This window comes from Anabrus simplex, chromosome 2 (genome assembly GCF_040414725.1).
Source record: "Anabrus simplex isolate iqAnaSimp1 chromosome 2, ASM4041472v1, whole genome shotgun sequence".
Classification (NCBI taxonomy): domain Eukaryota; kingdom Metazoa; phylum Arthropoda; class Insecta; order Orthoptera; family Tettigoniidae; genus Anabrus; species Anabrus simplex.
Genome location: NC_090266.1, coordinates 828010717 through 828029004, shown reverse-complemented (window position 1 = coordinate 828029004; position 18288 = coordinate 828010717). Strand labels below are relative to the sequence as shown.

Sequence of the window (18288 nt, the reverse complement as noted above, 5' to 3'; positions counted from 1 at the left end):
CAGTGAGCTAATTGAGGACTGGGTGAAGTATGTTTGGCATCGTCACACGGGAGCTTTATTGGTCAATTGTTATAATAGACACCGTAAAGGAAATGATAAAGTAAGGAAAAACTAATCTGGCAATACCATAATTGCAGGAGGGCTGACCTCTATGCTGCAGCCATTGGATGTTTGTGTGAACCGGCCTTTTATAGCTGCTTTGAAACAGGTCTACACCGAGTGGATGGAGTCTGCCTGGCAATCGCACTGACACCAACTGGACAAGTGAAACGACCCGAGTAGAACTTTTATGCGAATGGATGAAGACTGCATAGATCACATCTCCAATGGCTTGGTGATGAAATTTTTCAAGATGTGGAATTTTAAATTCTACGGATGGTAGTGAAGGTGACTAGTGAAGAAGACTATGTATGGGAAGGTGACAATTATCAAAATTCCGATTGTGGTAGTTCTGATGTTGAATCATTACTGATTCGTACATTGAACATTTCTAATTGTGGTGTTTTTTAATGTTTTAAATGAGCAATTTTGTGACATTTGCAGAAATTGAACTTGGTATGTGAACATGTGATATATCTTTTTCCAAATTTTGTTGTTAAAAATTCAGGTGTGTGGGTTGTATTCAGGACACAACGGTAGTCTTCTTAGTAATGTAATAGGAAAAGAAGTAAACAAAAACCAATAAGAAAGTGCACACTGAAAGGCACACAAAGATGTTACTAGTTTTACTTCCCTCTAATTTATATGGTTTAGGAGATGCTTGGAAACAGAGGATTCCAGAAACCAGAAGAACACGTATATTAAAAAAAAAAAAAAAAAAAACTGTCTGATGTAGTGATGAGAGAGCAGGATTTATTGCTAGTTTAGATGATATGAAACCAACTAAAACCAAACACACAAAAACATTAGTTTAGCAAAATGTAATCATTGTTTTGAAATTCATATGTTTCATTTCAATGTCCAAAGTGAATGAGTTAAAAGATTTCTAAGAGTGCTTTTACAAAAACAATACATGAGATGGACAAGTTTGTCACAGTTTCTATAACGCTCAGAGACTTGAACAGGCTACAGGTGCAGTCAAGTGATGTATTCTGTTTCCGTGTGATGTCAATCCTTTGCTTTGAATGCTGAATGTCCCCGTAGCTGCCAGTTATTGTTGCTCGTAAAGAGAAAATGCAATTTGCACATCCCCAAGCATGCATCATCGGCAACATACAAGTTAGAAATCTGTAATCGAGTTTTAGCGTTGGAGATGACTGAGCAAGGCTAATGCTATTGCAGAGGCAAAATGTATGAGTTTCAAATCAAGCTGAAAGTAGGGATAAGTTTTAGTCAAGGAACTGATGTTGGTGAGGAAAACATTGTGACACAAGAAAATCACCAAAACAGAGACATAAGAGTATGTCTGGATGTCAAGTAACCCTCAAACACTCGCACTAAATACATCTACACTGTTACTTGTGCGGGTTACAAACACAGCCCAATCGGTAATTACAGTATATTCCCATGAATTCAGCACTTTCAAATACAACTGAACTGAGCAGGGATCAAACCTGCTTACCTGGGCTCAGAAAGTCAGCGCTTCTACCATCTTGGCAATGACTTCTGAAACTAGGATGCCACTTTTGCTCCCATGATGAGTGATGCTGTCACAAGGTTTCGTCTGTTTACATGTTTTTTTCCATTAATGTTGATCTACTTGTACCAGAGCATTACTATATCTACAAATAATATTGAACCAGTTGCCCATGCGGTGAAAGTCTTGTAACTGTGAGCTTACGTTCAGGAGAAGGCGAGGTTAAAATCCTGCCATCAGCGACCCTGAAGACTCGTGCTAGTTTTCATGTTAATATAAAACATGGGTTATTTTACAGTTCACAGAAAGTACCAATATCAGATTTGAGGACTGTATTGTTTTCTTTCTTAATGAAGCAAAAAAACTGAAGAAAATTAGATGTAGAAATTTCAAATACATTTTAATGTAGTATACACTACTACTGTTACAACAATTTTGTACCGAGGTCGATAGTTGCAGTCGCTTAAGTGCGGCCAGTATCCAGTATTCGGGAGATCGTGGGTTCGAACCCCACTGTCGGCAGCCCTGAAGATTGTTTTCCGTGGTTTCCCATATTCACACCAGGCAAATGCTGGAGCTGTACCTTAATTAAGGCCACGGCCGCTTCCTTCCCACTCCTAGCCCCTTCCTCCCTCATCGTCGCCAAAAGACCTATCTGTGTCGGTGCGACGTAAAGCAAATAACAAAAAAAAAAAAAAAAAATTGTAACAAAATCTTAGAAATAATATCATGCAAGATAATTATCTTACAATACCTGTGTACTGTTTGACTTCTTTGTCAACCATTATGTGTTTTGCATCTCATCATACACTAGAAAATTTCACACATTTTTGCTGAAACATTTTGTTTTCCTATCCTTAGGACTGAATTCTTGTAGTCCCTGCAGCACTTCCTTGTTGGCTCCTCTCTTCCTTATTTACACCAAGAACATTCAAGCAAGCTTATAGTTTTACGTGACTGTTGATATAAATCGTAGCCATGGGACCCACCATTCTATGTGATATCAAAGCCACAAGGAGCATCTGTCCGTCTGATTCCCTCGGTCTGCCGGGAAATGAACTGTAGGAAGAACCTGACCTTGTGGTGGTATTAGAAAACCTCATTCTGCCTGAGAGCAGACAAGGTTATATTTCTGCTGCATTCTAGCGGATGTATGTTGCACTACAGGATGTTACCTTATGTAGATTTATAGTATAAATCACTATCTATTCACTGATATGAATGTTGACATCTGGTGAGAATTCCTGTAACTCATCCAACGCCTTGAAACCCCTTACGACTCTTAATTACATGACTCGCTGTCACTTTTAAATACAATATAGCATGACAGAAGCATGGCACAGTGCAGTTTAATGAAAGAGAAGTAATTAACTTTTAATAAATCAGATAAAAGCAGCACTACACCAGACTGAACTGAGCAAGGTGAGAGTGGATGCGTAACTTACAAAATGGGAGGACATTGTGCGGGCGGCCAAGTAGTGGACGACAAAACACGCCAAAGTAAATGCCCTCTTTCTCATGAACTAATCCTACCTTTAACATGGGATTGTGCTAAATGAATCTTTGGACTACTGTTCCAGGTTCTTCCGGTCAAATTTTATTTTCCGAGGCAATGATTACCCTAGTTTTCAATGCATTGTGAAACAACCCAGGCAAATACAAGAACATCACTTACATTCCGTACAAATTGCGGAAGGTCTCTTCTCCATTACTACAGTATAAGGTAAATATAAAATTAGTGAACGTGAACTACATTCTTTTGAGTCTCTACTGTAAAGATCTGAAAGTGATCTGAGGAGCTAAACTGTTGCAACAGTGAATTTTTAAAGAGATCAATGCATTTTCTTGCCGCTCACATCTCAATCACCCCCGTCCGCTGGATAAAGCAGCACTCAAATTTTTCTGTCGCTGAGGGATTAAAAGGAAAACTCTCCTTAGTGCTATAATCCTGCTAGCATTGTCATACGAGTGGATGAAAAAGGGTGGATGTCCGCTGATGAAATGAATGTGTTCAATCCTCAGCCCTAAGGCTGGTTGGATCCTCAACAGCTCCGCCATCAGCTGTCATAGATGGCCTAGGCATAAATGAAGAGGCATATTAGGGAAATGAGGAGTGAGGTAGTCTCCCGTTGCTTTCCTCACCGAGCCAGAAGTTGCTATTACAAATCAGTCTGCCAAGCCCACTGAAATGCATGCACCAACCGACCCTATGAACAACATTTTCACGCCATTCATAGCAGGGACTGGCTGCATAAGGAATGGCATTACTAGCATTGAACATACCTCAGTCACATTCATATTGTCAAAGCCAAGGATACTACAGGGAGATCAATGAAAGTAACAAAAGTGCTCTAGCATGTACCAGAAGACTGAAGGTTGTACAGGATCAACACGCAGAAATTTTACTTCATAAACAAGCCATGCTTGTTTTCAACAGTCTCATGGCCATTTACCAGAACAAGTGAAAAGTGAAATGTCCTGTCTCAATAGGGTTCCAGTCATAATAACATCATTAGACTACATAACACCAGCTTAACATCTGCTAGTCAACTCAGTTAATAAGCCACCACATCAACTGGTTCCTACAATTTGAAAGGAAGAGGCACCATTGAGCAGCCCACCATAGAAGATGATGACGATGATTGTTGTTTTAAGGGGCCTAACATCGAAGGTCATCGGCCCCTAATGGAACGAGATGGATGACATGATATATGATAGTTAAAATTTTAAAATGTATCCACTGAATAGATTTTAAAAAATGGTGGTGAAGGAAAATGAGTACGAGATTAAAACTATCAGTGGATCTAATTCGCAATGCCTTATTTTCTAATAAAATAAGAGAAAATACAGGAAACAAAGGAATAAGGCATTGATTGGTAGTCTAATACACATTGGACATTAAAATACGCAACACAAACTAATATGAAGTCAATGGGATAAAAGCGCAATTGACACAGAAACACTAGGACAAAGGATATCATTACACACGATAAAACAGACCACTATCCCTCATAAAGCGGATGACGAGGTCTGCTGACTGCTCGTCATCTTGCAAGATAAGCGAGATTGTACTCTGGAGGTTAAGACTACGACCCAGATCGACCAGGTCCATACACTCCGCAAGGACGTGTACCACGGTAAGATAATCGCCGCAAGTACACACCGAAGGGGGTTCTCCTTTCAATAGCTGGGAGTAAGTCAGGATACCGTGGCCGATCCGAAGACAACATAGTACCACTGCTTCCCTCCGAGAGGCCCGAAGGGAAGTGCTCCATACTTTCATAGTACCTTTAACCGCTCTCAGCTATTTGGAAGAGGAATGGCCTGCCAATCCATCTCCCAATGGGACATAACCAGATGTCTCAGCTGAGAGCGAATATCACTTGCTGGAACTTTGAAAGGCAATGGGGGCAGTGTTACTGCCTCCTTGGCAGCCTTATCTGCTAACTCGTTTCCCTCTACACCCATGTGGCTTGGGAGCCACGGAAACGTGATTCTGGTGCTGGCATCCGAACACCCAGCCAGCAGATCCTGGATCCGCTGCACCAGAGGGTGCTGAGGGAAACAGGTATCAATAGACTGTAGCGAACGCAAGGAGTCAGTACACAAAAGAAAGTGTCGGCGCTCATCACACAGTGCGTACCGCAAAGCTTCACAGATAGCATAGAGCTCTGCTGTGTACACCACTACAGGTTTCCGGGAGAGCAAAAAAGAAACCTATCAGTGTCGACAACGAACGCACAGCTCACTTTAGTGTCTGTTCTCGAGCCATCCGTGTAAACGACGACTGAACCTGGATATCGGCCAACAATGGACAGAAAGAGCCTCTGATAAATCGAAGGGTCCGTGTCTTCCTTCCGGCCAGTGTGCAGATCCAGGATTATTTCAGTATGTCGTACTACCCACGGAGGTACCCCACTTGGTTGTCTGACAAGGCAAGGAACCGAAGGTACATGAAACAATCTGTGACTGCTATCCAAGCATATTCCAAACAGCCGCGTTGCTTGAGGCCTAGCAACGTATAGCAAACTATTGCCATTGTTGAATACGCAAGGATAGCTTGGATGAAGTCGCATCTGTCGCAAATTTGCAGCATACGAAAGGAGCATTTGCTGGCGCCTCAAGTGTAATGGCGGCACATCAGACTCAGCAAGCAGGCTAGCAATGGGGCTTGTATGAAAAGCTCCTGTCGCCAACCTAGCCCCGATGTGGTGGATGCTGTTCAGCTTCGCAAGGACGCTTGGTCTTGCTGAGCCATATGCTGCACTGCCGTAGTCTAGCCGTGATAAAATATGTGCCCCATAGATTCGTAGGAACACTGTGCGGTCAGCCCCCCAATTAGTGCTGCTAAGAAACTTCATGATATTCAGCTTCTTAGTGCATTGCACATTTAACTGCCGCACATGTGGCTCGCATGATAATTTGCTATCGAAAAGGAGCCCCAGAAATCAGTAGGTGTCAACTACAGGAATAGCTACATTTCCTAAATAAAGTTCAGGAGAAGGGTGAAGAAAACATTGGTGACAAAAGTGGACAACACAGGTCTTTGTGGTGGAAAACTGAAAGCCATGTTCGAAGGTCCACTGCTCCACTCTCCTAATAGCTTGCTGTAATTGTCGCTCTGCAACTGCCGTATTACGCGAGCTATAGTGCAGAGCAAAATCGACCACATATAGCGACAGTATGACAGCCAAACCAGCAGCAGCAAAAATACCATTTATGGCAATCGCGAACAGAGTGATACTAAGAACCGATCCCTGTGGGACACCAATTTCCTGTGCAAATATGTCCTCCCTACCCGGACGCGAAATACACTGAGGGAGAAGAAATTCTGAATAAATACCGGCAAGTGACCTCAATCTCCACTGATGCAGGACTGAAAGGATACTATATCGCCAGGTGGTGTCATAGGCCTTTTCTAAGTCAAAGAAAACAGCTACCAAATGCTGTTTGCGGAGAAACGCATCCTGGATAGAGCTCTCCAGGCGTACCAAGTGGTCAGGGGTCGAGCGAGCGGCTCGAAAACCATACTGGTACTCTGACAAGAATCCTTGTTTCTCCAGACATCACACAAGTCAGTGATTTACCACCCTCTCAAATAGCTTACAAAGGGAGTTTGTAAGACAAATCGGTCTGTAACTTCCTGCATACTTAGGATCTTTGCCAGGCTTGAGGACTGGAATAACTATGCCCTCTCGCCACTGAGACGGAAAATCACCCTCTATCCAGATTCGGTTGAACACACGAAGGAGATATATTAGACTATCCTCACTAAGGTGTTTCAACATCTGGTTATGGATATTGTCTGGTCCAGGAGACGTGTCCTTGCAAAGCGCTGCAGAGTTCCCATTCCGTAAAGGGCAAGTTACAGTCCTCTGAAGCTTGAGTGGCAAAACTGAGGTGGTGTTCTGCCTCCCGCTTCAGAGCAAGGAAATCACGATGGTAATTCTCGGAGCCAGACACATCCGCGAAATGGCAAGCTAGATGGTTAGCAATCAAGAGCGGCTCAGTGACGATATTGCCTGCAATAGAAATTCCCGGTACAGATGATGATCCTTGGATACCCGAAATAGGTTGAAGTTTATCCACACTTGAGATGGAGTATGTGACGTCACGGATGACACATCTCTCCCATGAAGCTTTCTTACTTTGGCGAATAAGAACTCGCACCTTAGTGCAGAGTTTCTTAAATGTTACCAAGTTGGCCACAGCAGGCTGCCTACGATAACATTTATGGGCACGACGGCGATCTTTGATAGCTGCTGCAATTTCTCCGTTCCACCAAGGAACGAGTTTTCGGCGGGAAGTCCCTGAGAAGGACGGGATGGACTTCTCAGCAGCAGCAAGAATAACTCGGGTGATGTAAGCTATTTCCTCAAAGACGTTCCACCTGATATCGCCGTTAAAGACAGCTAGTGATGTGTACTTTGGCCAATCAGCATGTTTAAGAATCCATCAAGGGAGAGCCTCGACAGATTTTTTTTCTTCATCAAAGTAAGGATGATGGGAAAATGGTCACTGTCACAAAGATCGTCGTGTGTATTCGGCTGCATAGACTTACGTCTATACGAGAATGTGTGCCGTAACGTACACTAAAGTGAGTTGGTTCCCCTGAGTTCAAAATACATAAATCCAGCTCTGTTACTAATGTTTCCAGCTCTCTTCCCCGCAGGCAAGGCGTCTCAAGGCCCCATATGGGGTGATGGGCGTTAAAATTGCCCAATAAGAGGAAGGGAGGTGGAAGCTGATCTATAAGATCAGTGACGTCATTTATGTTAAGAGGCTGGCCTGGTGAAAAATAAACATTACACACTGTTGCTATGACAGGCAGCGGAACGCAAACAGCTACAGCCTCCAGCAGGGTTCTTAAATGAACCTCTCCGCTGTAGGTATCAGAACAAACAAGAACAAAAATTCCAATGCCACCAGAAGCCCGGTGAGCATAATGTTGTTCTGTCGAGTATAGTTGAAAATTTAAGACCGTATGATGACCTAGTTTGAAATTTGTTTCCTGAATACAGACTATACTCGCCAAATACTCGCTAATGAGCTGGCGCAGCTCAGCAAGATGCCTATCATAACCATGTGACAACTCCACGGTAACAGTGGGTGTGGACTTCAGAGGTTTAGGTTAGAAGCGGCGTAATGCTACCTAACCTAACCTACACTCGCATCCCCCTCCGAAGATGGAGATAAATGCTCCATGTGCATCACCTCGTCACCAGACATGGTGATGCATGCCTTGAATTTTTTCGACGTAGTCCAGTGGCAGGGTTTTTTCCTACGAGGGGAGCACACAGGTTTTCCAGAATCAGGCCCTCAAGGTGGAGGGCGTGAGGCCCCATTTGTAGGAGATGTGGAAGAAAGCCTGGTCAGGGCGCTCTTCTTTCCGCCGTCGATTTCCCCGCCGGCTTAGGGGCGGCTTTCGCCGACCTCGTGGAGGAAGGAGACTTTATCTTCTTCCCCTCCTGTGCCGACGTAGGTTTCGTAGCTGGCACAGGCTTATCGGTGGTCGAAGGCCGGGATGGACCCACCTTCGAGCTCGTTCTCTTTGCGGCGTTGCTCACAGGAGCAACTGCCGCCTTGGGTGCAGCGATCTTCTGGAAAAGTGTTCCAGTTGAAAATGAGGAACCTGGGAGAGACTGTGCTGTCATGCTGAAGTCTAGTGTCTTAGCCGGTGCATTCAGAGAATTAAACTTATGGCGCGCTTCCTGGTAGGAAAGACCATCCAGGGTCTCGATCTCCTGGATCTTCATCTCACTCAGATAGGTCGGACAGTTCCGATCCCAAGGACAATGAAGACCAGAGCAGTTAGTGCACTTGTACGAAGGTGTGCACTCCTCCGCGCCATGAGCTACTTTCCCACATGTACCACACACAGACTGATTCGAACAACGAGATACCATGTGTCCGAATCTCTGGCATTGATAGCACCGCATAGGAGGCAGGATATACGGCCTCGCATCGCAACGATAGGTTGTTACCTTGACTTTCTCTGGCAACACTGACAATTTGAAGGAGACTACGAACGCACCCGTGGCAACATCTTCACCGATGACTTTATGCGAAATGCGCCGAACGTGTGTCACGCCACGGTGCTTCATGTCTTCCATCAATTCATCGTCAGTGTTCAGAATAAGATCACGGTAGAAAATAACTCCACGAACCAGATTCAAAGTTTTGTGCTCTTCCACTCTGACGGGAATGTCGCCAAAGTGGTCGCACTTAAGCAACTGATCAGCTTCAAAAGCAAACCACCATTGCGCATTTTCTTTAGATCCTCAAATCCACCGTATACACCTTCTATGTGTCGACTGAAAAGTATTGATTTAACCAGCTTGAAATCCATGCCATCGGTTCTGGTAGCAACTAGGGAACCTGGAACCCAGACTAATACGCTGCTCTTGTTCCCAGGGGGTTGCCCCCATTAGGGAATCAAAAGTTAAAAACTAGGGTACCAATATAAATGGTCCGTTATTGGACATCATAAATTTTCCAGCTAACTCATTCTTCAAAGACTAGGGTAGCGAACTACCTGAGGACGCAGGCGGAAGTTGTTTCGACACCACGTACGAATCCATCCTCCTCGAATGCCACCCACTCCGATCAGGGGTCTCTGTAGCCAAACAAAGCAGCCAAGGCAATACCCACCTGGTCATAGCCGGTACTGCTCGGGGTCCGATGTTGGAAGATTCCTAATACGGGAGGACTGAGGCAATGAGTACTAGAACTCCCTTCCTCCAGTCACCCGCAACAGCATGTACCCCATAGCGTGTACAAAGCACTAAATATAGGTAAAAATAAATAAAAATAATTAATAAGAATATGTTCTAGCATTCGGCTGTGTGGGGACCTGTGTTGTCAGGCAGATACTACTGCCCGGGTACGACACTCCCACCCGCCGCTTCCTGGGTGGTTACTGACACAGGCTTTCGAGCATAGTCGCACACGTAGGAGCTCCATCGCCGAGCAGCACGCACATCAAAAATTTTGAAATGGTCTACAACTAACCCAAAAAAAACAATAAAAAATAAAGAGGGGACCACGGCCATATGACCATTTAAGTCACCTTCTACGACAGGAAGGGATTACCTGTGAATGTATTCAGCCCCTCCCATCCACAGGAGGTCCAATACATTACACCAAACCACAATCCATTGCGGCGCCTTGGTCGCCTCTTACGACAGGCAGGGGATACCGCGGGTGTATTCTACATGTGTGTCACCCACCTGCAGGGGGTCCACCATAGAAGTGTGCCCTTGAATTCTACAGGCACAGCCTGTAAATTATAGAAAAAATTATCATACAGCATTTCGAGAAAACTCAGATATCTAATACAATGGATGGCCTGGAGTATGTTCTGTGGGACAACACAATGAATACAAACTAATGTGATTCTGCACACACAAAGATGGACTGTTCACTGGTTCTGACACAAGTTGCAGAGTAAACTACAGGTGCATGTTGTTGGGTATTCAGCCCGAAGGCTGGTTTGATCCTCTACAGCTCCACCAACAGCTGTCATAGATAGCCTAGGTGTCACTGAAGAGGCATACTAGGGAAATGAGGAGTGGGGTAGTTTCCCGTTGCTCTCCTCACCGAGCCAGAAATTGCTATTTCATATCAATCTGCCAACCCCACTGAAATGCATGTACCAACCGACCCTGCAAGGATATTTTCACACTATTCATAACAGGGACTGACTGCATAAGGAACGGTATTACAAGAATCGCTCACTTTCATAACGTGAAAGCCAAGGATGAGAGACAGGTCAATGAAAGTAACAAATTTATTCTAGCCCATACCAGAAGATATGGTGCACGGTCAACACTACATCCTGCCAGCAAAGACAAATTACAGGCACAGTACACTAATTTTTATATATGCAATTAATGGGCTCATTTTTACATGTACAATTTAGTGTGATATTTAACCTTCAATAATTCTGTCTCTTGGGTTAACTGCAAGGTCAGGTTACTCAGTTCTGGTATTGCTTATGAACTTGAGCATGGGACGTTTGAAGAAAAGTCTCATAACCATGAAATTTAATGTTATTGGGTATTAAATATTAAAAATGCTTGATATTAAATACCGTAAGTTTTCTTTTGATTTCTTCGTAGCCATCGCGTAATACCCTCCCTCCCGCCATTTTTGCCCTCTACATTTTAAGAAAAGGGCAAAATTACACAAGTAAATATAGCAATTTGAATATCAAAACTTACAACAGCAATCAAAATTCTATGAAATATTTTTCTTGAGGTGGGGTTCCAAGATTATGGACTGTGAAGCATACTAAGGGGTATGGGAAACAAGTGAATGAATGAAATTAAATCCCACCCCAATAATATTAGTCCTACCTTGGTATCCTCCTTTCCACTGCCATAAGTCTGACCCTTGGGTCTGGGCCTTTTATCACCGTATCTGGCCTTCTGCGGAGTAGGTCTTCTGCCACCATCATTTTTTGGGGTGTTGAAAGGGGTTGGTTCTCTTCGCCGTACAGTTCGTGGAATGGGCTTGCTTCCACCTGCAATTTCTTTTAAAAAGTCAATAATTAAAAGATAATAAACAATGCACCGAGAAGGATAAAAATTGGATTTAGTGATTGAATTCAAATAGAAAGAACAATATAAGAAAATCAAATGCCACTGCAAGTTTTTTCAGAAGGTTCACAGAATTAGTAAAAACCTCAATGCCGAGTTCCCAAGGAAATAATCATGTAATGCTGAATCAACAATCCCTAGCGAGCTTTTGAATTTATGACTGACTGATCGCATAAAAAAGGAGGAAAGAATTTAGTGACCAAACACTGACTGTAGATGTTTATATGGGATATAATTGAGGATAAAATACTGTAAGTAGTGTGGCAAGATTTTACAGGACAATGAAAAAAATATAATGTGATGAGAAGTATTGACTTATTTCAGTGCCACCTGTTAGCCTGAGTCTAAACAACATGACTATCATTATAAGGCTGTCAGTGCAGTGGAAAATCTCAAAACAAAAAAAACCTTGACAAATGGTATTCACACAAATAATCCTGTAAATTCTGTCTAAACGTTAAACTTAAGGCTCATTATTATTTCAAGCTGGAGACTTCTGGTTTTCAAGAGATCATTATATTGTGTACCATCAAATAATGTGTTCAAAAAAGTTTTGCAAAACATGATTTCACGCAGTATACATCACGGTACATCAATATCTGAGACACACAACCAAGCACATACAGTATCAGGTTTGATATTACTCCTATAGGAAACATTTGTCATGTCGATCAGTTCAACAACAAAAATAGTAAGGTCAGCTGTGTTTAGACAGCACATGTAGGACATGTAAACAATCTCAATTATGTTATTTGATACTTGTTTACATCGCTGTATCCAGTGCACCATGTCGCATGGAATTCTTCATTGGAGCAACACACAGTTTTACTCACTTACTACTCATCGTTCCATGTTGAATCATTTATATTTTTCTTTATCCATCAAGAGTGTTTTTAAGTAATTTTATTATCAATGAACTATTCAACTGATGACAGCAATGGCCAAACTCACGGGAAGTTGTGTCCCATTAGAAAATGGGCCGTGTATGACATCTGAGAGTTGCGGCATAGCTAAGCAATCTGCCACAGACACCCGCGTTGTGAAGAAGGCGACACATCGCTTGTTAACAGACTTTGACTGTGGAACGATCATTGGCGCCCGGTCATAGCATTGCTGAGATTACAAGCAAATTCGGGTTTCTGTGGTCAACAGTGTCGAGGGCGGATCTTCAGTATCGCAGAGAGAATGTTACCACCTGCGAAAACTAATGCATGGGAAGACCACAGGTGTTTAACGAACGAACATCACGACGCCTCCGCAAAACCATACTGGGTGCTCGACATGCTACTGTGGGTCAGATCAAGACCCAGTTGAATGTTGCAAGCCAGGAACCCATTTCTACCAGGACTGTATGGAGGCAACTGCACTGCATAAGCTTCACCAGCCAGGCAACAAACTTATGTCCCTTTGGTGACAGACTGACACAGAGCTGAACGACGTGCATGGGCCCACGAACATCGGCAATGGACCGGGGAACAGCGGCGGCATGCGGTATCGTCCTGACGAATCCCGGTTCCAGTTATATTGCGTTGATGGACGCGTGAGAACGTGGCGTATGCCCCATGAAGCTATGAATCCTGCGTCAACAAAGTTGTATCCAAAAGAGAGGTGGCTCAGTTGTGGTCCCGGCAGCAATGTAATGGTCACAATTAGGCCCCACTGTCCGGCTGCAGGGAGCGCTGACAGGTGCACATTATGTGGACATTCTTTCAGACCGTCTACATCCCTTTCTAGCCCTAGAGTACCCTGATGGGATATCCCATGTTTCAACAGGACAATGTGCCACGTCACCGCTCTGTGGTGGCACGCAGGTGGTTGGAGGAGCACTCCAGTGAAGTTACGACCATGGATTGGCCCTCCAAATACCCTGATCTTAATCCAATCGAGCATTTTGGACGCTGTCAATGCTAGTGTACGCTCCATGAACCCTGCATCAACTATACAAGACTAATTGTGGGTAGGAGTACAAGATGCGTGGGTCCAGATCCCTCCAGAACAATTCCAACACATTATAGAGTCGATGACTCGCTGAATTGCTGCCGTTTTGAGGATTCGTGAAGGAGCAACTCGTTATTAACATCAATCCAGTGTCTTCCCAGGACTTTTCGGCACTCAGTGTAAAGTGACAACATATCTTCCATCAAGACGACATGCCGAGTGAATTTTTTTTAATGAGAAAGTGCCTTTATGTTCTACGTGGCCAATTTTCTATTCTCAATGGAACTTTTTCACAATTAACGTAAACAATTTTCTTTAATAGGACCATTTTTCGCATATTTTTCTCCAATGATATGTTTAAATATTTTTAACATTTTCTGTAATAGGACTACTTTTCGTATATTCTTCTCCAGTGTTATGTTTAAATATTTTTAACATTTTCTGTCAATTTATTTTCATGGCTAAGGCCAAATGAAGGCTGCAACATGTACCGCCCCCTACTTTTTAAAGATTAGTATGACTAATTATTTTCCTTTCAGGCAACAGTCCAGGTCTTTACCAATCGTAATCATTGCAATAGGATTCCCACTAGTATCAAGGCGACTTATTTTTACCCTCAAGTAGGAGCCCTTGGCACTATCAGTTGCAATCCAGCCACCTCTGTGTTCAGTCATTGAATTATTCTGCACTCATTCAAAATTCTTTCCCTGCTTCTTGACATTTACCCATTGTTACTGCTGTTGTCCTATATTTGTCTTTTATGTGTAACAGTTTTGTAAAAACTTGTTAATATTTCTGGTAACCCAGAAGGGGAAAAAAGACTCAAAAAACCCAGAGAAGTCATTGTGAACATTGTAAACCAGTGTGATGAAGTTAAACACGGAAAATTCTTGTACTCTGTAAAAGAGAGTAACTTCGGGCTTCATATTTAAACGATGTAGTAGTTCAAACAACTATCCATGAGGAAGGACTTCCCGGTGATGAGCCCCCACTGAGTAGCCTACTGCACGTAAAAAGAGGTCTAGATCTGATGAATAGAAGTAGCACTCTTTTCTGGGACTTTGCTCCTATCGGGGACACCACTGTAAGAATCAAGATGGCTACACATCAAGATGAATATACATCAGCAAGATACTATATGAAAAATAAGTTGTTATAATGTAATCTATGCTCCGTGTGTCAGGGGAACACGCACGGAAGGCGATAGCCGGGCGACTCATTTGCTGAGAGATATATTGCTCTGCGTGGTGCTGCAGAGCCAGCTAAAAAAAAGACCCTATATATCATGCTTTCAGTCCAGCTATCACAGAATTTTAAAAGATTTCCCAAGCTAGCAAGTTGTTGCTATTGACTATATGAGTTGCATGCAAGAAAGTCGGCAGCAAGTTTCCTAGGTAGCCATAGTTGTTACGGCAACATCGTTTGATGCTGCCACGCAGTTATTTATGGGTTTGAGTCCCAGAAGTCCAACATTTTTTTTTTACCTTCTAAATGTTAGTCGGTAGGATACTAGAGGTGATAGTACACATTTCCTATCATTAGAGTGCGTATCAAAAGCTTGGGTTCTATTCCCAAACTATTAGCGACTCACGCATGGAGTAAAGGTATGTGATGTTCATGGTGTTTCGTCCGTCGAATGACGTTAAGGAGGTTGCATTTCTTTAACTTCATAACAACTTGCTACTAAGTATTTACACTAAATGGGGATAAATGCCTGCCAGTTACAGTACTATTCTAACACTGTCTTGGAAGAAAGAAACGAACTAGGCCTACTTATTAGACTGGCAACAATAAATTGAGTTAAGAATAAAATTCATGATCCTATGCGTCACACAGCGGCATTAATTACAAATACAAACTTTACTTTCGCCGCAACGCGCATCCTCGTAAATAGTATTAGAAAAAAACAAAATTATACCGTGTGGTAGGGATTATTTGATAAGGTACATAACATGAATCTTAACCTTTGCGTCCAGGTTACATTTTCAGTTTGGTTTTTTTTTTTTTTTTTTCCTAAAATCATTTCTGAGTTTCGTTATGTAGTTAGTTAATTTTAACATTTCTTTGTATGTGTAAATTTCAGTTCTAATTCTGTTTCAGACTTGAACTTCCAAATTATACCTTAATAAGAATCTGATGTTGCACTCTAGTCATACAATTTCAAAAGGAACAGTGCTTAACAAAGGAAAGCACCAGGGAATACGTATACAAAAGCGCTAAATTTCTGTATATTTTCAGTAACCTCAGAGATGCCAACTTTCAAGGACGGCAATTCGTAATGCAACCGTCAGGGCACAGGGCGAGCAGCGGCGGCCATAGATTTTCCCCCCCCAAGATCTTAGCAACTTCCATATAATTGAAAGTCAATTAACATACAATTCAACCAGATGTAACATATTCAATGACTGGCATATAAAGAGTGTACGATTCTAACCTGCTAAAGTAACAGGTGATCTGCAGTAGATATCTGAATGGAGGTTGAAGGATCATTTCTTTTGTTGAGTGCTGTAGTTGCTCCCTTAGCAGCTTGTTGTTCCTATTTGGTAAACGTACACTGGCGACATGCTTTTAACAGTTCGGAGTTCATATTAGCATGGAATTGTCTTGTTCTTCCTCATCATGCGCATCTGAAAAATCGCGGCTACACACACTAAAAAACACGTGTGAATCAGATTGAGAAATGCAGGAAACAGGGCCATTCTTTCGAGTATTCCTCCCTAAATTTTTTGAACAATTTTTCACATAATACTAGCGTCACTAGTCACGGTAACGTAATCACACGTATTTTTCCTGCAATATAAATCGCTTTATTATTTCAAATTTTTCGCATTTCATAACGCACAATTAGCATATATCCTAGAAGAGCAATATATGTAAATTTGGCAACCAAAATTGCAATAAATACTTCTTCAACAGTCACGCACACATTATACACAATGAAACCGAGTTTGTCACCACTTTCCCGCCAAAACAAAGACAAAAGAACTCTCATACTTGCATGGAAGTCTGATCATGTGACGAACAAAGACAACTCCGCAAGATATACCACTTCACAGGTGCCTATTTTTCCGGGACTGGAAGCACACACTGTATTCGGCGCATGTAAACTCTAAATATTCTCAAACAAGGGACAGGAGAGGGGTATAAATGTTTACTGAGAAATCCGAAAATAATATTCTGGGAATTCAAGCTGTAATGGCATTCCTTGTGCACCCTTCTGAACACTTCAGACACTTAGATGTTAAAATCAAAAGAGAATCGTAATTTGTGGTGTGTGATTCGTAAACGCGTAATTATGATGGGTAATTCGTAATTATTATGATTGAATCGTAATAGTTGGCATCTCAGTAAATATGTTGGAAGATGGTCCGCCTAGTCAATACTATTTATTTATTTACCTTTCACCTTAACATCTAGTACATGTTTCGAGAATATTATGCATTCTCTTCCTCAGCTAGTGGATTAAAATTCAGTATACAATAAGACCTGACTAAAATAGGGGGGGGCCCCATTAAAAATTCAAAACAATGAGTATTACAATGTAACACTTAAAAATTTGGATGGTACAAACATAGAATTGAAATCCCATTTTGTCAAGTACAAATTAAAAACACAATATAGTAATGTCTAATTAAATACGTCTTGTGATGATATGAATTCACAGTATCCTTGAAGTTGCCTTGCGTAGTTCAAAAAAGTTGAGTTAGGAATGAATTAAATTGCATTAAAACTTGAAGTCCTGCCGATATCCACCGTTAATGGGTGTTAAAATGATGTCTATTTAAATTAAAATATTGGACACAGCGTCGTATAATGATGTGAATTTACGGTGTCCTTGGAATTGTAATACTATCTTGCGAAGTTCAATTGGATTTGTACAAGATTAAATGAAGTTGCGTTAAAACTTGGAGTCCTGCCATTATCTTCGGTTGATAGATGTATTATGCAGCCAGGTTGAAAATAGGTTAAAATGGTCTATAAAAAGGAAATGAAATAGAAATTAACAAAAGGCTCCGACATGAACAAATGAGAATACAACGGGGCAAAAATATTAAACCTTACCAGTGTGATGATGTAAATATTACGTGTGGCATGCATGTGTTGGATAGATGTGAAGGCACCTGATGTTGTATGGCAACTGGTTACGGAATTACACTGGGTTGCGTGGTGGATGGAAAGAGGGGTGGAAGGAACCGCCCCTGATACTACAGTCATACTTCCCCCCTTACACGCTTGACATCATTTGGCCTCTTACTAGGGTATTGGGTTACCAATTTAAACAACTGATTGTCTTCTGCAATGTGTTCATTTAGGCTGTTCTCACTATCAAATTTTTGCAATTTGTATATTTCTAATTTCTCTAGGGCATTCATTTGTTTGCCTTTGCTTAATGAATGTAATAAAGTCATATCACGTTCAATATTTATGAAATGATGGTTGCTTTCATGCATGTGTTCACACATTGCAGAGTATCTAGAATGTTTTCGTGCATTGACATGCTCTTTATACCGTACCACCACACTTCTACCTGACTGTCCGACATATTTTCTTCCGCAATCTTGGCACGACAGTTTGTATACTGCTGACTTACTGAACCTACTGTTGGTGTTTACGCTATTCGAATTGAACAATAAATTATTATTATTATTATTATTATTATTATTATTATTATTA

General features: G+C 42.0%; 1 protein-coding gene across 1 annotated transcript in view; it reads right to left on the bottom strand.

Moving 5' to 3' along the window:
- Positions 1-18288, bottom strand: part of LOC136864490 (E3 ubiquitin-protein ligase RNF10) — a 362846-nt gene that overhangs the window by 304656 nt on the left and 39902 nt on the right. The window contains exon 2 of the mRNA XM_068226296.1: positions 11434-11609. Within this exon, the coding sequence (XP_068082397.1) occupies positions 11434-11609 (176 nt within the window). The remainder of the gene's footprint in view (positions 1-11433; positions 11610-18288) is intronic.